This window comes from Nyctibius grandis, chromosome 9 (genome assembly GCF_013368605.1).
Source record: "Nyctibius grandis isolate bNycGra1 chromosome 9, bNycGra1.pri, whole genome shotgun sequence".
Lineage (NCBI taxonomy): Eukaryota > Metazoa > Chordata > Aves > Nyctibiiformes > Nyctibiidae > Nyctibius > Nyctibius grandis.
This window is the reverse complement of record NC_090666.1, coordinates 18125089-18149160: the sequence shown is the minus strand read 5'-3', so window position 1 is coordinate 18149160 and position 24072 is coordinate 18125089. Positions and strand designations below refer to the sequence as shown.

The window sequence follows — 24072 nt, the reverse complement described above, 5'->3', positions numbered from 1 at the left end:
AGTGACTGTTGCATTATAGTATCTACTGACAAAGGGACCAAAAGTAAGGCAATCTCAGTTCTGGCATATGCTGTCATTTGGGTCCATCTTCCTGCAGTAACAGGTGTTTTTTATTGGAGTTTGTACATAATTTTAGGGAAATCATATTGATACCCATACGAATGATTAGGAGTTATTGAATAGAGTTTACATATACTTCACAGATGTCTGAACTTGTCATCTTTATAGTTCTCTATAAACTAATTTTCAGATCTTATTGTCCATCCTTCCAAATAATTCCAGTCCAGTTACCTCGGCTTTTTATTCCCTCTCTTGTCCATTCAGTCCAAGCTTTTTTGCTTTGTCCTGTCTCAGCTTGCCCAATTATACTGGCTCCCACTTACCCCCCTTGCCTTTTCCTTCAAGCCTGGTCGCTTGTGAGTTCAAACTGGTCACTTGTGGGGTCAAACTGATCAACCTCGATGATTTTCTTGGTCATAATAATCTAAAAGTCTTTGAGCTTTTTTTGTCTCTCCAACCAGCCTCCAGGACTACTACAGCTAATTTTGAGACAATCTCTTTATCCAGGCAGACAGTTCTTCCACATACCATTTCCCTGGAGGTTTCTTCTGCTGCCAGTCTTCAATCCCAGATATGTCTCCCTTTCTTTGTGCCTCCCCCCTTTTCCTTCTCTATTTCCTTCTGCATTTTTTTTTAATAACCAATGTGTAGGATCATTAAGAACACAAAGACGAAAGCATTCCCACTCGTAGGTCAGCACAGTCCACAGAGACATAGACTTCAGCTGCAGGAAAATCCCCTCCGCTGGACACTGAAACATGAACAGAAAAGACATTATCTCTGGTATTCACACCTGTAAACCTCTGGGGCATTCTTCCAAATATATGCAAACTAATTTTTCGAAATTTTTCAAGTCTGGGCATATTCAAGTATTATAGATATCACTCCAACAGAAAAGTCCAAAATTCAGAATGCTGTTCTGCAAAAAGTTCTGCAAGACTTCATATTCATGCTTTGAAAATTAGCAGCTATGAAATTTTTAAGAGAAATATACATCCATAGCTTTGTCTTGGAAACAGTTGCATCATTTGAGTTGCAGCTTTCCTCCAAAAATCAGCCTGTGGTAAAAATGGAAAATTTTAGCCCCAGCGTTTGAATTTTGGCATAATCAAGCAAGGGAAAGGAGGAAAAAAAAATAAAAGGAAAACTGGACAGGTCAGGCATCTTGGTAATACACAGTACTGCCAGCCCCATCTGTAATTATCATGAAACATGACAACCTGTAACTAGTAGTTGTCTTGGACCCATCTGCACTCTATCCCTAAGGATATAGTAACAACTGCTAACCCATAAACCATCGTAAGACTAAAAGAATATTTAAAAGTAAATATGGGACCTCATCTATGACTTAATTTCCAGATTCACTGAAACCACTTTGCTTCTGGCTTATTTCAAGTGTCACTTCCCTGAAACAAAGCCAGCTCTTCCATTCCAGTGGCAAAGGGAATCTGGTGGAGGCAACGCATGGGGAAGGGAGTCATGTTTTTAGTTGTGGTTTTCGCTGTTTCTATCTGCTTCAGAGACCTTGGTATGTTTCCAGGTGCAGCTATGTAGTAGGATATGCAGGCAGGGGCATGAGTGGTGCTGATGAGGAAACACTGTCTGTGGCATCCTGCCCTTGGAGGCTGATGGATATCCAGGGAGTTAATGCTTCTTTCAAGCTGCATTAACTCCTGCAGGGTCCCCTCGGCAGCTGGTGCTGTGCAGCTGCAGGGAGCCTGTCAGCCGCAGCGCAGTTCCCAGGGGAAAATTCTCATATGTTATCCATGGAGATGTTTGTTTCCCCCATGTGGGATGGTCCTCATGCTTTCTGTGTTGTGTTTTGGTTTTAGAAATAAGTTCCTCAAGAGGCAGTTGTGTTTGTTACTAATAAACTATCTTTGCAATTGCGGGTCTATTTAGAGAATACTCCGTTTAGATTCAGTTTCTCTCTGTTTATTTTGCAAAGTTACAAATGAAATACGTACCTTCTCATGATCTCTCACATATACCAAACCTAAAACTCAGGGTTATTTGGCATGTGGGGGAGGAGGTTATTTTTTCTTAAAAACACACCAACAGCTTGAAATAAGGACAACATCTTTTAAAAGATGATGTGAAAACTGTCCCAGCACCCCACTCTCCACGTTTGTTTCTATGGTTTTACCGTCACCATTTCCTATTTAAAAAGAAAAAAACCAAACACCCCCACATGAAGAAGGAGAATTGGCTGCGGGCAGACAGTAAGCAGCATGGCTGACTATCTGTATCCGATGCAGACAGTAAACAAACTCAACAGGAGGAGGGATGATGATCCCCCGGTTCCTTCCCACCTTGGGGTAAAGCCTGCATTTGGCACCGTCCCTGCTCAGCTCGGGGACAGAGGGGACCTCTCTCGCCAGGGCTGGGGCTGGCCCAGGGCCTCAGCTGGTGACTGACGGGCGGATTCACCTCGTCCCCGCGGAGCGAGGCCCCCCTTCTCCACAGCAAGCCCCGCTGCCACTTCTGCCTCTCTGTAACCCTGCCGTTATCTACCCTACGCTAAACGCCTTCTCCGCCCCTCCTGCTTCTCCCGTCTGACCAGGTCCTGCTGGAGCAGGCAGGGCAAGCTTTCCTTCTGGAAAAACTCAGCTGCCTGGTGCAGCCTTTCACGGTCTCCCCGCAGCCCGCGGGCGGCAGCCGCCGGGCCGCAGCGCGGGGGCCGCAGCCACCGGGCCGGTTGCTAGGCAACCTCCCCTCGGCGCCGCTCCGTGCCGGCGAGCCCCGCCGCCATTGCAGAGCCGCGTCCCTTCACAACCCAACAGCTCCCCGCCCGTCTCCCCAGCCGGTTTTTCAGTCGGGGTTGTCGAGGCCCAGGGCGGAGGCTTGGCTGCCGCACCTGAGGCGTCCGGAGGCGGGCTGGGGAGGTGGCAGCCGGGTGTCCTCAGCACTGCGGCCTGCACTCCGCCCTGCCGTCCCTCTCGTTTTTCTGCAACGCCCGCGTTACCGGCTTGTTGGCTCTGAGAGGTTAAAAGGAGCAGGTGGAAGTGGTTCGGGGTTGAAGTGGCAGCTGGTTGCAGCAGTTTAGTGAAGTGGCAGGGTCCTTGGCCCTTTGTCCTTGAGCTGAGGGGAGCTTGGCCCAGCTTTGCTGTCAGAGCCTGACCTGGGCTTATGTAAGAGACAACTGAAAAAGCATGGCTTTGTTCATAGGTTGTGTTTGCAACAGAAGTCAGTAAGAGGCTATAAAAGTGGAAACGCATGGTATTTTCCACAATCACTTGTCAGTAGGTTCAGAGTCAATGATTTATGTTGTTCATCAAAAATTGCTTGGCAGTTGTTAGGGGGATATTAAAATCTCCTACCTGATGTCTTTTATCCAAAAGGATATAAATTATACATGATTACATTTTCTGTAGCCATACTGTAGTTAAGATTAATGGAGATTTCATTCTAAACATCTTTACATAATGCCCATACTGGGAATGTTAAACTCAGGGTTCTGGTTTGTCAGGAAAGAAATCGCAGCATGTTTTATTAACAGCATAAGTAGTCAGCACATTCTCCTATTCAGGCATCTGGAAATATCTAGCTCATCCCATACATATGGCATTTCTGTTATCATTACATCTTTGAATTGTATAGTCACTCTCCCCACACAAACACACTAAAAATGGATGTGTCTCTAGCCTGACACTTACTTATACAAGAATGTACTTGTGGGGATACATTTCTCACAATGGATACCAGGACAAAGATTGATTTGATGAAAAGCCCACCTCAGCTAGATGGCTGAAAGGCCTTAATCATTTAACCAGCTTCATTAGGGATTTGGTGAATGCTCTTCTCGCATTACTTTGTCTCCCACATTGCTGTTTGCTTTGGAGACTGTCAGCATATTTCTCTTTTTGTAAAGGGAAACTTGAACTGTTGTTTTGAATCTTTCTCAGGTGTGAATTGCCCTTTGTTCCTCTGGTCATGGAGCACTGGAAGAGCATGTCTGAGTCTGGCAGAAAGCTTATTTCACTGTATACAAAAAAAGTTAAGAATGGTATTTTCATCAAGTGAAAAAAACAAATTTTCTAATGCTAGGAAGAAGGACTTGAGGGCCTCTTATCTAGAAAAACAAATACCTTTTTTTGTTCATCCACTGACATTTGAAAATCAGCAATTGTTCAGAGGCCATTTCTGATAAAAGAGGAAAATGGAGTATGTAACTATAACCAAATGCAAGTCATTGCCAGTTATTGGCTAACAGTAGGTAAAGATAATTGTAAACTCATTTTTATCAATGTATTTTTTCATACTTCCTTGGAGTACATCTTACTATAGCCCTATGGGCAGTGCCCTGAAATAAGTTTTAAAGAGGGTGAGAAAACTGATTTGAAGGAACCCCCAAACTTTCCCAATAGAGGTCTCAGTATACCTCTTTTCACATTAGATGATCCTTGCCGTACATTTTGTATTAGAAGCTGTTCTGATGTCCTGACGTCCATGTTGAAAGGCAGAGGGTGATTCTGAATCATCTCTTGATCTTGGAAGAGCAGTCTTGAGGCTGCTGTTACACAATGCTAGCCCAATTTGATCCCTAGATTTGCTAGTGTTTGGGCATTTTAGTAAACCTTTTTGCTTTTTTATCCTACATATACTGAGTTCTACACCAGGTACAGAATCTGTGCTCATATTTGTTGACTGTTCAGTTGTCAAAGCTCTGTTCAGCTCCAGCATTCAAGCACTGAAGATCCATTTATTCATACTCTGGTGCCTTAAGCCCCATTGAGCTTTGCAGATAGGAGAAGCACTAAAATTTGGAAGACCCTGTAGATAGTCAGCTAGTCCTTTGCACTCTATAAGTGAGGGTATGTATTAAGCCTCTTAACTTCTTTTCTGTAGTGTGATGGATCAGCTCTTTGATCTGGCTGAAATCCGGCCACTTATTTGTAGTTTTCAGCCAGACCAGTGAGCTGATCTGGCTAAAATGCAGAGGTGCAGAAGTGCTCAAGCCAGCACAGTGGGAAATGACCAGAGTAAGAGTGGGTGGAGAATGGGACTGTCCCTTCTGACAGCACTATCTCATATATATTGGTTTAAGGTTTTCAGAAACCGCATTTTCAAAGGTGACTTGCTAGTTGTACATCCATTTAAAATGTTGGACAATGTGTAGGAAGCTGTATTTCTATATAGCTCTTTCAAGAGCCTTTTTGAAAAATTTGTTGTATAGAAACACCTACTGTTCAAATCTCACATTTCAACACAGATACTGTATGAAGAGACCTCTGTCAGAGCTCTGACTACTGAACATACAATGAAGCATAGTATGAAACACACAAACCTCAAGCACAGGAAAACTGATTTTTATTTGCTGTCTACTAATTTCAGCAGTGGAGTGGTGAGACCATAAATCTTAGCAGAGATACTACACCAGCTGTAAACCTTCCGCCTTCAGACAGGGCAATCACACTATACAATCTTTCATGGAGAGCCATGGGGTGCTGGTACATCCAGAAGGGCTATAGCCCTTTGAGAAAGAACAGGGTTTTTTCCAGCATTTATTTCACCCATGTGTAGGAATAGCAGTGATAGGAGGTGCAAGTAAGAGAATGGACTATGAAATGAATCTTTTAAACTTGATTGTTTTAGTTTCTTTCTGTCAGGCTAGGGGAAAAGGAAAATACTGGAAGGAGAGATGTGAGTAAGGAGAAAATGGGGGCAAATCTCTCCTATTCCAAACTAATGCTTCCTTAGGCACTCTTGTCTCTTTCTGTGTAAAGAAGTTCTTGGCATGTGGTGCCACTTTTTTCTATCCTGCACCCCACTGACTCGTGAAGAACTTTCTCAGCCAACAGTGACTGAAATTAAAATCCCTTTACTTTTCCGGTTCTCTGGTATATAAACAATAAGCCTTTGCTCCCTTGGGGCCTGAGGAGAAACATAACTGATGGAGCAGCACAAAACAATGAGAAACCTATACTTATTAGGGCCCTAAAACGGTGAGGGCCTGTTACAAGTGTCTTGATTCTCATCCTGATCAGTTTTGCTACAGATCTCACACTCATCACTGATCTTTCTTTTTACAAGGCCTAGCCTTTCTTAAAGCCCTTGAGTGACTGTGGTGTGTCTGCTCCGTTCGTTCTCTATTTTCACTGGTAAAAGGTTTTCCTAACAAATCCCTTTTGCTGCAGTTTAACCCCACAACCTCTTTGCCTATATACCAGATAAAAAGAAAACAAATCCCTCCTCTTCCTTGGAGGAGCTTTCTACGCATATAAAGACTGTCATCATGTCTTCCATCAATCTTTTCAATCTAAAATTAGGACAGAAAGAACACAAATAAATCCCACAATTCCTTGGATGTTTTCTCATAAGTTATTTTTTTATTGCTGTGGTCTGAATTCTTTCTAGGTAGCCCCCATATTTTTTGAAATGTAGTACCCCAGTTGGACATACTACTCCAAAGAGAAGAGCAGAAGATCATTTCACAAGTTTATAAATCCCAATTTTTTGCAAGACTGACAGCTTTCACTCATGCTTGGTTTGTGATGCAGTAAGTACTCTAGATCTTATCCTGTGGAGCTATTGGTGGAGTTTTGTTCCTCATCCTGTAATTTTTCAGTTATTTATTCTTGTCTAAATATAAAACTTAGGACTCTTATCTCTTGAACTGCATCAGTTTTTGAGACTATTTTGTTATTTGCCAGGATGTTTTAAATTCTAATACTGTCCTTCTGTTTACCTGTAGCCCTTCCAGTTTCATGTCATCTGCAAAGCTAGAAAACATGATTTTCAGTCATCTAGATCACCGTGAATAATTTAGTAGTATAATGTTTTAAGTAGCAGGGGGGGAAGAGGTGTCAGGAATTTCTTTATATTCAGTGTACTTGATTAAATGTATGCTATTTACAAGAAGAAAAAACTCCCTTTTCCCTCTTCTACCACCTTTGCTCTTTAAATGCAAAAAATACTATTTCATTTTAGAGCATCAACTTCAGATTTTTTTTAAGATTAAAGTTCGTAGCGTAGTTTTGACATATTTTGCAAACTCCAGCAAATACCACAGTAACCTGCACTTTGGTCAAAGTTGCTCATCACCATTATAATTTCGGGACAGATTTTATTTAAAATTTAATTAATTGTTTCAGCAAAGAAAGTGGAAATATGCCAATGTAATTCGCTCCTATCGCAAAGTAGGGAGGCATTGTCAAAGAAGGAGCAAGCTATTATATAGAAAGGACTAGATGAATTTGATGACTGGTGTTACTGGAATGAGATGAAATTCCGAACTATAAATGAAAAGTCATGCACTTAGGGACAATGCTGATATAGTACAGGAACACACAGCTGGAAAGTAAAAGGATCACAGAACCACAGACTGATGGCAAGTTGCCACATGTGCATTTTAATGCTCTCCTTTAACACTGAACAGACAGTTAATTTTTACAGATTTCTGAGGAGAAGCTTGTAATCTGTTTTCCTTCTGATTTTATTAATCAGGATTGTCTGTAGACGAAGGGCTCCTAGACAGCCAAGAAAAGACTCGGAAGTTTCTCTCAGCTCCATCCTGTCAAAAATCATTCACCCTCACGTAGAGTTTCTTTACACATGACACTGAACACTTCTTCAACTCTACCCTTTATATAGGCCATGAGTGTTTTGCCAAATGATTAAAAGACAAAGTCTACTTCAAGCTTTCAGATGTGCCATAGTAGTGGGAAGGTGGATACCGGTGGTGATAAAATTACTCATGAAATGTACCCATGGCTGTAGGTAGGAACCAAGACAGCAGTTAGAAGTTACCTATTACCAGAATTATTCTTATTCCATTTTTTTTTCTAGGTAAATTTTCACCACGTTTGAACAGCAGTTTTTAAATGTAGGTTATGTTGGATTGGTTTTTGATTGATATTGATGATTTGATGTGATCATTTGCCCTTACTATCTTTACTAATTTTGTCTATTACATTTACTATAGCTGTGTCGTATCTAATTATTTTAATATATTTTAAGGTCTGTTTCTAGCTTCTCTAGATATACTAGTGTGGTTTCCTCTTTCGAAGTATACATATTTCTCTTTTAGACTGCAATGATCATATTGCATTTCCTGCCTATTCTGTCTCTAAAATACTCATTTTTTTCACCCTACAGCCTAGTAAGACTGTAGACCCAAGCATCTAAGGCAATGGGATACAATGTCCCACTGGCTATTTCCTTTTTGTCTTTACTTTTCAATGTCCTTCCTAACACTATGCATGTAGACCGTATAGCACTGGTGGAAATCAAATTGAGATAATTTCAGACCCATATGAGAGGAAACAAATAATCAGATACTTTAACTTAATATACCATTAATGGCAGAATGAAGCTCCTTTTCCATATTGTGTGAATTAGCCCAGCTTTTCAGGTACTTGGTTTGTTGTAACTTTCATATACAGCTGCATAAACACATATGTACATATCCACACATATAAATAATCAAAATACTTTTTTAGCTAGAAGCCCCTTTACCCCTTCTGTGAATCTGTGCTGTCTCATAATCCTCTTATTTTGAGACTGCAGAGCAGCTCCAGGTAAACCACAGTCCCAATTAGAGCCAGCCGGAAGTTTTCATTCAAAGCTTTTTAACAAAAAAAAATGGTTACATGGATTTTTTTTTCAAAATTTGTATTGATTGCATTAAATTATTTGTGAAATTAGAAAACCCTATCAAATAAAAGGCTTTTCTAAAAAGGCTTTTAACATTATTTTTAAATATTGTGTAATGTTTACAGGATTGAAAACCAAATCAATACTTCAGATGTGGTTAGATTACATTTCTCATTCGACACATTTGTTCTTAGTTGCTGAAAATTTCAAAACCACTATTTTGATCCAGTCAAACTGTTCATTCTTTCACCACAAGTACCAAAGAACCAAATTATCAATATTTGTCCCTCTCTTCATTGTCCTTTTCTCCAAAGCCACAGCAGCATTTCTTCAGCTACTATGTTCTTTCCTTCTCCAAACTTTCTCACTTTAGAGTGACCCTTTGCGTTTTATTACTTTCCACAGTTTCTTTAGTCCTCTTCACAGCTGAAGGAGAGGAGATGGCAGAGGGACAGAAGTAAATGACTGCCTGAAGGTCTCAATCTATAGATACAGGAATGTGGTGCTGGAAAAGTTTGAAAGAGATTTGGGTATGTGTGAGAGAGAGAGGAAAGGGCAGAAGGTCGATGGTGGGGAAAGAGAGAGGCTAGAAGCATTTTATTATTGCAGCAGGAGAAAAAATATGAAAATCAGTAAGCACAGAAAATACAGAGAAAGCCAGAAAGGGAAAAGAAGTAGGATGGCATTTAGGTGGAGCGGTGCCCAAAGGTGATGCCACATGGGTCCGGCTTACAGTGCTCCTGACCATCTAGGCTTGCTCCCTGCTACAGTGGGTGGTTTCTGTGCAGGAATTCATCACTGCAGTGAACACTCAAAACTGCCACCCTTCCCTCTCATTGCTGACTTTCCTGGATTTGGAAAGAATATACATCAAATACATTGTATACATTTATTTTAGAAAACTGATACAAGCTTTAGCATAAAATAATCCAGACTGTCGATAATCCAGTCTAAGCAGCTGCTTTGGTTGTACACTGCCTGCACAACCTCCATTTTTCTGTTTCTCTTACTTTGCCATCCTTCCTACTTACTTTCTGTGTCACCTTCACAGTTTTAACAGCTATGGTCTCATCAGCAGTAGCTGCTATATATTCAAAAGAATTTTTGAGAATCCTGAGACCTGGCTGGTTATATAAAATCGTGTATTCTAGTCCCAGAGTCTCAGTTTAAGCGAGTGTTCGAGCATGGAAAAATTCTTTACCATTTCTGATAAGAAATTACGGATGTATATCATTACCATCTAGTGGCAATAAGAGTTATAGCACTTAGTAGGCTCGCACAGGAAATGCCAGATTTGACTTCAATAACCAGGATCCTTCAGCGGGAAGTTAGGTGTGGTCTGTAGAACGAGAATTTAAAAAAAAAAAAAAAAAAAAAGAAAAAAAAAAAGAAAAAGAGGGGAAAAAAAAGGAAAAGACACGATGGAATTTTAGCTGCAGTCTTCCTTGGTGCCATTGCAAACCCACCTAAGTGCAAGATTCTTCACTGGTAATGAATTTTTAATTGTTTCCTGCAGTATTAAAACAGGATTATGCCTCTTTATCACTGTAATTAACAATAAAATCTAACAGGATTCTGCTGCAAGACCACTATCATTTCCCTAATTAACCCTTCTGCTTCTACTAGCCAGTGCAGCTTCCAGCAGCAGTTTGCTTACAGACCGTCCATGAGAGAATGCACCAGGTGCATTTGCCTGCAATGGAAAAGCATGTTCACAGGGAGACCTGCAGGAGCTGGGATGCGTGTGCATGTCTGTGTAGGTGTAAAGGGCTATGTGCATATGGTTGAAAAGGAGGAGGAAGCATCGTCTTGCAGTTTATTTAGCAGGCTTAAAAAATACGAATTTGTTGCACCTGTGCTGGAGTATGTGCATTTAGCGAGACAGTAAAATAAGATCATGCTGATTGTATTCTAACTATTGTATCGTTTTAATTTGATAATTGTTTCTTGGGTATATTGTCTTACTCAGAAGTTGTTACTTTTTATTGCATTTGCTATATTTTTAATGTGCTTACTCAGGAGAAGGACTCTTGAGAGAAATTCTTGAAGGCTACAGCAGAGATCCCATTTATGATTTCAGATCAAAGTATTTGCATTGGGAATATTTTCCACTTGCTGTTTTTAACTGAACTAGTTGTCTGGAGACATTAAGAAGAGATGGTTCTGCTCTTGTTAGTGAAAATTGTGAAAAATATATACAACTGATGGTATTGGACGTAAAAGGTCTAAGTGCAGTATGTAATGATGAAACATCATTTTTGTTTAATTCAGCAATTCTTCCAGTGCACAGTGTGTTGCCAGGCAGGGGATCTGAATACAGGTGCTTGTGCCTGAATCTTGTTTCCTGAGCTGGCAGCTCTGCAAAGGCAGCATATTTGTACCTGAAGAGAAGGAGCATCTCACATTGCTTTCAACTGATACCTCTGGCCTCACATCACAGTAGTGGATTCTAGGAGTCATTTCTGGTCCTTCTAGCTAGAGGGAGGGTTGGTCCAAAGTGCAGCTTTCAGGATAATAAAGAGATTAATTGTCTGGAGTCTCACTCCTCAGCACCGAACCAGAAACGCTTAAGAACTGTTGATTCCTCACAGTGAATGTGGTTGAAAATACCTCCTACTTTATTCATGGGAACGGATAGCATTACCCTTGATAAAGGCAAGAAGATGTTATTGTATTGTATGTGACATTTTTTTTATATAGTCTATAGAATTGGCAATCTATTGTCACAAGCACTAAGTGAATTTGAAACTAAATGTCTTAAGAATTGATACCTTCAAGACAAGTCTAAGACGCGAGCTGCAAAGGAAAATGGTTTGTCTTGAAATAAAAACAAATGAAAAAATCCATTTCATAGCAACCTCCTCTTGGACGACAATCGTCGAATTTAACAAGATGTCCCACAGAAAATTCTATGAAGGTATATCCCTTTACATTGTTTGTAGCTATGTCTGTTGCTCTAATTTTTTTCTGGTTTTTATATTTTTAGCACTTTTTTATGAGAGAGGCTAAACAGTACTTAAGAGGTGCAGGATGAAAAGATGGCACAACCAGTGCTGGTACCACCAGGACCTGACAGCTTCCGCTATTTCACAAGAGAATCACTTGCAGCTATTGAGCAGCGTGTCAATGAAGAAAAAGCTAAAAAATCCAAACAAGAACGCAAAGATGATGATGATGAAGATGGCCCAAAACCAAATAGTGACTTGGAGGCAGGAAAGACACTGCCATTTATTTATGGCGACATACCTCCAGGAATGGTGTCTGAGCCCTTGGAAGACCTGGACCCATATTATATCAATAAAAAAGTGAGTGTGTTGTACATTTCTATCAGACTTTAAGAAGATTAAAATACAACAAATCCTCTCAAAAGACATAGTATTTCCTGTATTTTGGACCTGGTCTTTACGTATAATACATTCCCCCAGCAGCTGATTTCGCTGACAGAAATCTCAGTTGTAAGAACAGAAGTTAGTAACGAAAGTTTGTGGGACCTGGTCTGTAGGTAGAGATGCATTTAGGTTTATTTTAATATACCTGGTATTTTACTAAAATTTGTAACTTTCATTGTTTTACACACAGGAGAATTGAAGAAGTAGCACAGGGGTTATCTTTAGAATTATTATTTTATTAATTGCTGTATTATAGATCTGAAAGGAGCACATCTTCACTATGAAACCCATCTCAAAGCTAGCTAGACACCTCCTCACTAACTTTCTTCACTGTCACATGGAAAGTCGAGGTTGCATTCTCTTGTTGCTGGGAAGGATAGGGAAGTATGTAAAGGTAATTTTTCAGGATATGCCGAAGATCTTCCTCTTCCAATTTTTACTCTATAGAGGCACCATATATCCAACAGAGACAGTCTGGGTGAAAAAATATTAATATCCAGATTTATATTGTTCTATGATTGTTATCAGAGGAGGTATTTAAAAGAGGGAAATAAATGAAGAGGAGGTAGGAATTCCTTTTGTAGTGTCAACAGAATGTTGTGTAATTTTAAAAATAGTTTATAGACATGTTAATTTTTTTAAAAAATAAACCCACATATTTTCTTTTCGTTTAAAGTAACAACAACAAATGTTGTGGCCAAGTGCAAAAGTGCTGAACTTTAGACTTTTGACCAGATGGCCTTGGGTTTCCTCCAGGATTCCAGTCCCTCAGATTTTGGCATCATATGTATTGCACCATCGTTATTCTACCAGTAAAGAAGAAATTACTGATGTTTTTTTCTGCCTTCATGATTTTTTTCTTGTGCTTTCTTTTCTTTCCTGTGGCAATTAGCTAGTGAATGAAAACAAGTGAATTTAAAAAAACCCATGAAAGCGAAAAAACTACTTCAAAGAAAAAGGAAAGAAATCCCCAAGAGTTGTTAGGAGTCAAACTTGAACTAAGTAAAAAAATACAAATGAAGATATTTCCTGCAGGAATTAAGGGTATGCCTCATCACCAATATGTTGAAACAATAACAATATAGGCATACTGTGATAAACTGAACAGAGAGAACAGCTTTAAAAAAAAAAATCAGCTGTACCTTAAATGATCATTGCAGAATTTCTAAAACTGAATTCATGCTATGGAGAACCGTGAGTTAAATTTGAAAACAAGGTTTTCAATTAAATATCGTGTTCTGCTCCCTTTAGTCGAGTGATTTACGCCGCTGAATTCTGGAAGTAAGGCAAATGGAATTTGGGTCAAAGTGCTGATCCCTTTCCTTCCTTCTTTCCCAGTTGTGCAGTAGTAAAAATCTAAGTTCAGTGCTGGAAATCCTAAAGTTAGCACACGTATTATCATGCTTTGGAAACTAGAAAAGTAATTCTCCAATTAACTGTGGAAATGAAGTAAAATCCTGCTGAATTGCTTGTTCCTGATGATGAGGAATGCATAGCAGTTGCCTTGATCTTTTCCAAAAGCACAGTGGTTTCTAGTGGGAGATGTAAGATTCCAAACTAGACATGCATTGCAATCATAATTTCTCCTATTATTTTTCTTGGCATTCTTTGCATATCTTTGAACAACAGTTTAGGTCAGGCTCCATTTTATTTTTTTAATATGTCTTGATGAGTCAGCATTGCACAAATGATGCTTCATCAGAGGTTTTGTCAGAGTAAAGGGAACAGAAAACATACAAATAACTCTGATTTGAGGGCAGATTTTCTTGAACTCCAGGCAGAATAGTAATAGAGTTGAAAAGCAATAGTAGCAAAGACAGTACGTTACTGACCAGTCCTTTCTCCACTACAGTAAAGGACCAAAGTATGGCTTGAGAATCAATGGGTATCTGGGTATGCAAATATGTTCAGTGTGGAAGAGCTAAAATTTATGATTTCAGGCAGGGGGCGGGGCATTGTTTTCGGGATTTCAGCTGCTGTATTTGGCACACATGCTCAGAAAGTAGAGCATAATCTTTACAAATGCTGCCCTCTGATTCCAGCTGAGGCAGATCATGGCTACTGGCAGTGCTCCAGGTTTGCATGGCTTATGTTCCCTTTGGGCTTTTTAGGGCTGCCACAATGCTAGCTAGATCCCCTTACCTTCAATGAGCATGAACTTTCACCTATGTGTAGAAAGAAGAGATGATAGAAATAGACAGGAATTTCCCCAAATGCTTGGAAATCTAAATAATTTAAAAACTTACTGCATGTTAAATAAAGGCTTTATTCTACTTTATTTCCCGGGTTTTAAGAAAACTTACATTTATACATGCTCTTTTTAATGTTGGTAGTATGCATGAATTATTGTTGAAACTGGAGAGACAGTGAAAACATGTGGATTATTGAATTCTGTATTAGGTAAAAGTAAAGCATGACTTAAGAAAAATTGACAGAATTTCAGGTATGTAACTCTCACAAGAAATAGTTGAAAAGAGAAGCAGTATGTTATTCTGTATTGTTATACAGCAAAAACTATCCAGTACAATAGTGTTCTGTTGAAAAACTGGTTATTGAACACTCTCAATTTCCTTATTTTCATGAAGATCACTCTTGAAATTTAGATCACTTTGTAGTACTATTGTCTTAGTACTTTGATGTGATAATTAATGCTGGTTATTTGATTCAGGGAATGCTGAAGTTTTAATGTCTCTCATTTTTTTTTAAAGTTGTGTTCCTCAGTGTATATATCATAAGGTACAGAAAGTATACTAATTCTTCAAATATTACATACATTTGTACCTTATATACCTGTCTCTTTTCCAGCTAGCAATATCAGGATTACTTATGATTTCTAAATAAACTTATTCAACTGTTTTCATGCAATTCTAATTATAGTGATTTGGCTGGACTCTACTATGTGTGGACTGGACAAGGGGATTGTGATTCTAGGGGACGTGTAAATGGAAGAAGAGTTTGACCAAATATGATTAATGATGAAATGAAAATTATTCTGGGTTTGAACTTGTAACTTGTTTGTAACTTGGTATCTATTAAATGCTATTTTTCATTCTGTCTTTCTTTTTACAGACCTTTATAGTATTGAATAAAGGGAAGGCAATCTTCCGATTCAGTGCCACCTCTGCCCTGTACATGTTAACTCCTTTCAATCCTCTTAGAAAAATAGCTATTAAAATTTTGGTACATTCATATCCTTTCCAAGTGGTTAGTCTAAAACTGTAGTGAATCAGATGTTACTTAGTATTTAAATCATTCTCTGGCACATGTCCCAGGATCAATATGATCTATAGTGCTTTGTCCCTCATCTCTCTACTATTTCTGTCTTCTGTTCTTTTTCTTATTCCCTTTTTACATTTGTGTTCATTGCTGGATCTTAATATAGTAATATCAGAAGTCAAACAACCAGTCATCGTCCTTTACAATTTCTTCCTGTGTCTTTTTTCTTCCCCCACCTATTTTTTTCCCTTCCCTCATTTTTCCTGTAATCATCACATCTCTTTTCATCTTTTCCCCTCCTCCACATTTTTCATAAACTGCAGATATATTGCTCAAAATACTTTCAGTTCTTCACTGACACTTTGCGTTAAAAATCAAATCTTTGATCCCAGGTTTGTGCTTGCATGAATATTTAGTGAAAATATGGTTTCATTATTCCTTTTCATTTTTCTGATTCAGATCACAATTGCAGAAGGATAGGCTGATAAAACAGCCTAGGTTTCTTGTTTTAGTATACATTCTCAGTTCTATATGTATCTTACCTGTCTATTTTATTTTGTTATCATTATTACATTATGCTCTCATAGTCCTGTAGATGTTTTAATTTCACTCTTCAAGTAGGTTGTGAGATTTCCACATTGAAGGTAGAGATTTGCAAAGCTAAGTGATCATAATGACTATCTATTATTTTGCCTTTTCTAGTGTTTTGGTAGCTGACTATCATAGGCATCCCACTGCTCTGATCCCAGATGCTGATATGAGCAATGAGGGCGTTGACTTCAGCAAGTCTGCTTACTTAAGGAATAAATACAAATGTTCGTACACTTACATTTTACAAGAGTCTAACATAAGCACACTGAAAGTAGGTTTGTGTAGCGTTACATATAGGGATCCTAAGATCATGTAGAATAAATCTTGAAAGGATTTTTTTCAATCTTGGTATAATGGAAGTCTGATAATTACAATGGTTGTTATGTGTTGGATCTTGTTATCAATGGCTAGCCTCCAAATTACTTCAGAATCAATCATGACACTACATAGCCTGTTTTGTGTTTGCTTGCTGCAGGTGCCACTACAAAATAATTATTTGTCAATTATATGACACTCCTTAGCATGTTATAGAGTGTTATTCAATTACATGGAATAATGGAAGATCATGGGACTGAGATGGTGGTGAGGAGCTAGAGTCACCGAAGGCAGAATGGTAAAAAAACGTTGTTTAAAATTGTGGGAAGATATATGCTAGTTATTTCTCCCCTGATGAAAGAATAGTGAGGATTTGCAACTCTGAGAGGACATTTCATCAAAAAGGATTTTGAAAGCCTATGTAAAATACAGGTTTGTGAAACACTCATAGCACGTTACTTTTTGTTTTTTTAAAATAACTTTCTTACTCTTCTGCTCTGTTCATATATGAATTACATAGTGAGATGCTACATTCTGAATAAAGGATTTTAAATATATTTACTGAGCAGAAAACCCGACGAACTGTTGAGTGTAACGCCACAGTTGTTTGACAGTTCAGAAGGCACAGGTATTTACTGTCGCTTGAAGTTTTTTTTCATTATTGTAGACATGCAAAGAAGATTTCGAGAGGGGAACCTCACAGTACTTTCCACCCCATTACTTCGGATTTCTGTTTAGGAGCACGGTGTGAACCTGCATTTTAGTTACAGAATCTAAAGCTCTTCTCGAAAGAAGAGCTTTGTCCTCTTTCTAGTTTTAGGTCATGGTGCCATCATGTGGACATATTGTGCATCATCTGTGTGGTTTCATTTTGGTGCTTGTATTTTCATTTCTTAAAATGTCATCAGTCCTGAGTGTGAAAGGTTGTAGATCCAGAGCAGTTCTGTTAAGATCAATGAAATTATTTATGACTTGGTCCTGTTCTGGAATTCTTTTTAGATTTCTTTTTTTGAGAATATCATGTGCCTTCCCCTCCACCAACATTTATATTACAAAAGCCATATATAAAGCAAACAGTAATAAAATAACTTTCTCCTTAAAATCTCCCTATGTTCTCTCCTACTATGTGATAACTAGCTTTCAATATATGTATTAGAATGATAAGGAAAAATATTGATCCATGCCAAATTTTATGGTGAAACATAAAGGAGAAAAGTGAAGAAAATGTATTTTTCACTGTTTTGTATGCATGAAGTAGATCAGATTTGTCTAGATCATCCAAAACAAATGCTTTTTGTGTTATTGCACTAAATTAGAAGCCACTACTTCAAATTTTCACATTTTGATTCAAAAGAAAAAATAATCTAAAAATGATTTAAAATTAAGGGTTGGGTTCTTTTTATATCTTTCCCATTTTCTAATTTTTAGTATGTGATTGTTCTCTCTTAGCTACAAAGCAGTGACTGTGGAAGCTTTAACATATTCAGGGCTTTTCCCTGAGTGTTAAATATGGAGGGAGGGATAAATAGCTCCTGATAGTGGAAATCTGCCAAAGCAGTGTGTTATTTGATACTCTTTTTATGAGATTTTCTGGCTTACATTCCTTAACTCTTAACCTACATTATTTAGCATGCTTATCATGTGCACTATTTTGACCAACTGTGTATTTATGACCATGAGTAACCCTCCAGACTGGACAAAGAATGTAGAGTAAGTTAAATGGATTTTCTTTGAATAACATTCAGTAATCTGAAATAAACTGCTGTAAATTATTTTATTTTAGGATGGCATCCACAGGCAGCAGTGGATGCCTTGTTGGCATATCCTTTCAACAGCTATTCTGATGCTAGTTTCTTCTGTGTAATATTAAATACATATATTTTACACTTGCCTCATTAGAAGTTATTCAATGTCCATCCTCTGTTTGCAGTACTAGATGGGGAATGTAAGAAGAGAAGCTAGTCTTATGACTGTGCAAAAAAGTAGATTATAAATATTTTCCACTGCATTCTATGTTACGTCTGTGCAAGAATGCGGGGAAATACACTCTTCCATCTCTATTGCAATAACCGTTACAGATAAAGGGATTGTCTAATGGATGGCTGTGTTCACCGTAGTGCAGCTTTCTTTACCCAAGACAATCTAACAATGGAAAGCTTGTATGAAAAATAAGCTATTATAAAAGTGTTTTAAGTGGTTGGCTAATCTTCCCATAGGAAGAGGAAAGGTCCAATATGATGTCAATTACTTGGTGCCGATATACAGTTGGTGCATATTTTGTGATAGTTCCAAGGCTGTAGACCGCAGTGTGAAACAACTGCTCTTCATGGTGCTTCATTTTTGCAATAGCATTTTATGCTTCTGCTGCTTCTTTGTTCCTAACTGATTTGGATGAAATGTACCCCTTTAATCTTCAGTAATCAAAAGTGAAATCATAGGGCTGTTAAAGTCAGTGGAGGCATTCTCATTTTGAGTTCAATATGAGAATCTTGTGAGACCCCACCTGGAGTACTGTGTCCAGCTCTGGGGCCCCCAACATGAGAAGGACATGGAGCTGTTGGAGCGAGTCCGGAGGAGGGCCATGAAGATGATCAGAGGGCTGGAGCACCTCTCCTATGAAGACAGGCTGAGAGAGTTGGGGCTCTTCAGCCTGGAGAAGAGAAGGCTCCGGGGAGACCTCATAGCAGCCTTCCAGTATCTGAAGGGGGCCTACAGGAAAGCGGGAGAGGGGCTTTTTACAAGGACAAGTAGTGATAGGACGAGGGGGAATGGTTTTAAACTGAAAGAGGGTAGATTTTGATTAGCTATTAGGAAGAAATTCTTTCCTGTGAGGGTGGTGAGACACTGGAACAGGTTGCCCAGAGAAGTTGTGGATGCCCCCTCCCTGGCAGTGTTTAAGGCCAGGTTGGATGGGGCTTTGAGCAACCCAGTCTAGAGGAAAGGTGTCCCTGCCTGTGGCAGGGGGGTTGGAACTAGATGATCTTTAAGGTCCCTTCCAACCCAAACCATTCTATGATTCTATGAACATATATGTATTCAGGATGTCTAGCATATAGTAAATATTTATGAATAAAGATAGCTAGCTTGAATATTTCTTCATGTCATTATATTGTGCTATTTAGCTATACAAAAGAAGTCTGCCTCATCTGTCGAGTAGAGTTGTGCAGGAAAGAAATTTTTTAGTAATCAAACTGAAAAAAATCACATTGGAAAACTGGTTTCAGGTTGGCTCAAGTCTGAAAACCAGTTCAAGCCTTTTAAGCAGTTTAATTTGAATTCTTTTCCATTAAAAATAAATTTCAAGATGACATCATTTGGAGATAGAAAATTGAGATGACTCAGAATGCCAGAATTAAATATTTTTACTTTTTACATTTCAACCACATTTTTTAGTCAGAATGGGTAGCTGAATTTTATTGGCATTTGTAAATATTTTTGGTTGTTCTTGCAAACACTTTTGGGTGTTCTGAAAACACTCGTTTCATTCCAGTACTATGCCAGTCTTGCTGAAGGTGAAGTACTGGATACACCTACTCTGTGACAAAGTCAATGAGGACTGATGAGGTTTGGCACATTGCCAGCTCATGGTAGTAAGCTACATTTCAGCATAAAAATAACGAAGAAAGAAGTTTTTAGTCTGGAGGAAACTTCTGAAATCCTAATATAATCCATCTGTGTGTTTTGTTATAACATGGATTCAGATTGGACATAAACCTGCACCAATGAAGTAACCGGGAATTTTGCAACTGTCTCATTGGCATAGATTATAGAATTTGAACTTAAGTTTTGGGTCGTCTTTTAGTCTTTTAATCATAATTTGATACCTCCTTCCTTATGGCATAAATTCTGCAGATGTTTAAAGTTGGTTGTAACTTCCATTAAATTCTTATGCCACTTAAAGAGAAGAAAATAAGAAAGAAACTAGAGAGCACAATGTGTAAAGATAACATGTGTGTGTTTCTATAATCTCTGTCTTGCGTATTTTCCTCAGATACACATTCACTGGAATTTATACCTTTGAATCACTTATTAAAATTCTTGCAAGGGGCTTCTGTTTAGAAGATTTTACATTTCTTCGAGACCCATGGAATTGGCTTGATTTCACTGTCATTACATTTGCGTAAGTGTTCTACTTTTGTTTTAATAAAAAAATCTTTATGATAGCATGAAACTAGTGACTAAAAATTGCCTCATATTTTGTCAGCCAGAACATTTGGAGCCTGGACTTCCTGCGGTTTCAATATGTTTCTTCTACCTCTTTTACACAGTTTAGTATTTCTAACTAAGAATGTGCTGCAGAGGCCAGCATGGTGTGCCAGCCTGTTAGGATTGTGAATGCCATCAGCCTGAACTGTTCACATCCTGTCTCCTTTCTGCATACCAGAATTAAAGGAATCCTTTTGACTTCCTGCTATAAGCTGACCAAATTAGGTTTCAAACATCAAGTCAATGTGGTTTATTTTGATAAAACTTAATTAAATTTTTGAGTCAGAGGCATATTTATAACACAGGCAAAATACGGTGAACGGTGAAGAGGTCTTGATCAAAGACCCAAGCAAATAGGATAAAATCTGCCTCAATTCTGAGTAACTGTGATTTAATCCTACAGGTATGTAACAGAATTTGTAAACCTAGGCAATGTTTCAGCTCTTCGAACTTTCAGAGTATTGAGAGCTTTGAAAACTATTTCTGTAATTCCAGGTAAGAAGTAACTGGTGTAAGGTGTTAGGCCCCTCGTATCTCCAACTGTTATTTGTGTGCTGTCATTGTGTTTGTGTGTGAACTCCCCTATTACAGATATGTGACAGAGTTTGTGGACCTGGGCAATGTCTCAGCGTTGAGAACATTCAGAGTTCTCCGAGCTTTGAAAACAATATCAGTCATTCCAGGTGAGAGCTAGGTTAAACACTGAGGCTGACTTTTGTTCCACAAAGGCTCTACTCACGTTATTAAAACATAAGCCTTGTTTGCTACACATTGTTAACAAAATAAAAAAGCAGGAATCAAGATGTAATTTTATTTAAATTGATTCTTGTTTTTCTTATATTAGTTGTATTTTCTTTTCAAAAAAATCAGCCTTTGAGTTTAACAAATTCTTGCATGAGATATTTGCAGTAAACAGCCTATATGATTTGCATCTTATGACATCAAGCTTTCCTTTACATGTTTTAAATATAAGTTAATTTTAAGCTTTCATACTGATGCAAATTTTATCATTTATTGCAGGCACTTGATATAGCAACTTAATTCAGTTTTAAGTCATGTATAAAAAATTAAACTCTAAAGGATAGCATGGGCCATGCATGGGATATTGTTTTAAAGATGTCTTTCTTCTCCAAACCATCACCCCTCCTATATTGTAAGAAGATTATTATGAGGGTATCATTCAAATATGCACTTACAATGTCTTTATAATGGGTTTACTAATGCAGAATACTTTTTAAAAGGTTCATATAAGAAAGGTTTGGGCAAGAAGCATCAGCAAAAGCAAATGATGCTTTTCTATATAGGGTGAGATATAGCATGAATAATAAAATCACTTGTTTTGGCATAAGCAATGTGTTTGGTATTTTCTACTTTTTATTTCTGTACACTATAAAATAAGCATAAACTTACAGCTTTTCATTCATCTTCACGAGTAACAAGGCTTTTCATTAAATTATTTTATCACAAATACTAGACTCAGTTGTCATTTTGCATGAAATCTTTATCTTGTCAGGAAAAATCACATTTTTTTGTGTATATTTAGTATCTGTTTAACATCATAATAAAAATCTTTTCTCTTTGCAGGCTTGAAGACTATCGTGGGAGCCCTAATTCAGTCTGTGAAGAAGCTCTCAGATGTTATGATCCTGACTGTGTTTTGTCTGAGTGTATTTGCACTAATAGGGCTGCAGCTGTTCATGGGCAACTTGAGGAATAAATGCCTGCAGTGGCCTCCCGACAATTCTACTTTTGAAACAACTGTTATTTCCTACTTTAATAGCTCTATAGGTGAAAATGGTACATTTATTAATACAACAATGACAACGTTTAACTGGGATGAGTACATCGAAGACAGAAGTAAGAGTTAATTATATCACTGATTTCCTGGATTTTTTTTAAACAGATATAAAAGCATCAGTATCTTTCCATTGCAATTAAAGTGGTGTAATCTGTCCAAGAGACATAAAAGCACTCATTTTGTGTAGTAAATAAAAGAACAGTCATAATGTAGTTTAACATACTCATAATATTGTACTGAGTACTAAAATATCTTTTTACCTTTTACTGAATACGACTTCTAGAGTAAATCCACATTGTAGCACAAAGCACAAATTCCCCTGCTAGCTTCAAGCCTCCTGAAATAGTGTGACAGTCCTAATATGGGATCTGAAATTATATAGCTACATTAGTGTAAGATAATGCCCAGTATCATAAATCCATATGTGAACGTCAGTTAGCTCATGAATCCTGCCATAGCATGTACGTGCAGCTGCATTGTTTCTTCTGGGACTTGGTGAGTGTCTCTGCAGCACACTCCCTTGCACAGCACAGGCACGCCTTTATAGGAGTACTGGTTATTTATCCTGTGCTTCTTATTCTAGCACAATAAGAACTAGATGCCATATTATGTATCTTTTGATTTGTTTCTTATCTGTGGAAAATCAAGAAATTAGCATTTTGGCCTCCTTTGTACCTCTTAATACAGTATTTTCACCATTTTAGGTAGTTAATGTCACTACTGTGTTAACAAAAATTGTTTTAAAATTCAGATAGAACAACTCTGAACATATCTATAGTAGATTGCTATTCTGTCTTTCATAATGGTAAACAGCTTCAGTCTCTCCAATGTATTCAGTCTCTCCTAATATTTTAGTGTATTTAGGGTTTTAATTTTGTAATTAGGCATAATCTTAGTTTTTTATAAAGTCTGTATAAATGTTGTAATTGATGCCCGTATTACTGAGTTACGAAACCTCAGTTTAACAGCTAAATGCTTTTGGATCCAAGTCTCATTACCTTATAATCCTATAATATACTTATCTTCTCAGCATGCTTGTAGTACCATAGAAATGTATTGGAGAAGATTTTGGATGATAACCTGTTCTTAAAAGCATCTGAAAAACACATTCCATTCCCCTTTAGCTGCCTCTGGTACTGCCTCACATAAATAGAAAGTTTTTTCTAAATATCTGTAGGGGCCTGGACCGTGGGAAAGTTATAGAGAGAACATACCAGTACACTGTTATGTAACAGCATGAGATAGCAAGAAAGTATAGGGATGTGGCTTGCTTAAGTTTATAGTAAGTATCCAATTAGAACAGTAGAGGTGGCACGCAGCCAGATTATGGACAATACTTGTAGCCAATAGCTTAGTGTGTGACCGTTACATAAGAGAGTATGTAGGTTATAAAAGTGTGTGTTAACCAAAATAAAGAAGCTACTAGAGCACCATATTGGTGTGCTGTAGTTCCTTCCTCGTGCGGACCCCAACAAATATCTGACTTAAATTTTCCTAATTTCAGACTGAATATATTACTACTTCTCCTGTGGATTTAGAAATAAGATAATTGTAGATTACTTTATATTAGTCTTTATTATATTTTAAAACTGTTACCTTCTTTATTTCTGGTCTTTTCTAAAGCAAGCAAGCCTATTTTGTGTTTCTCATTTTCTATACCTATTTTAACATTTTTTTTTGCTTTTTTGGGCTCTCCAATTAGTCTGGGATTTTGGTTTTTCTTTTTTTGTTTGTTTTTTTTGTTTGGTTTTTGTTTGGGTTGTTTTTTTTTAATTATATGCTCAAAGCTGGTACTTACTCCTCTAATAAAGGTACAAATAAGAAGTAATTACCTCATGTGCCATATATGTAACATTCCTATTAACACATCTCAAAATTACATCATTTTTATATCAGCACTGT

General features: G+C 37.9%; 1 protein-coding gene across 6 annotated transcripts in view; it reads left to right on the top strand.

Annotated features, from left to right (window-relative positions):
- Positions 1-11672: 11672 nt before the first annotated feature.
- LOC137667193 (sodium channel protein type 2 subunit alpha) overlaps positions 11673-24072 on the top strand; it is a 56619-nt gene continuing 44219 nt past the window's right edge. For 3 of the 6 annotated variants that reach the window (XM_068407779.1, XM_068407777.1, XM_068407775.1), the window contains exons 1-6: positions 11694-11960; positions 15114-15232; positions 17787-17876; positions 20158-20286; positions 20776-20867; positions 21957-22229. In XM_068407779.1, coding sequence (XP_068263880.1) covers positions 11694-11960; positions 15114-15232; positions 17787-17876; positions 20158-20286; positions 20776-20867; positions 21957-22229 — 970 coding nt within the window. Of the gene's footprint in view, positions 11961-15113; positions 15233-17786; positions 17877-20157; positions 20287-20775; positions 20868-20963; positions 21056-21956; positions 22230-24072 lie in introns of all 6 variants that reach the window. The other 3 variants (XM_068407778.1, XM_068407776.1, XM_068407780.1) reach the window with 2 other exon arrangements.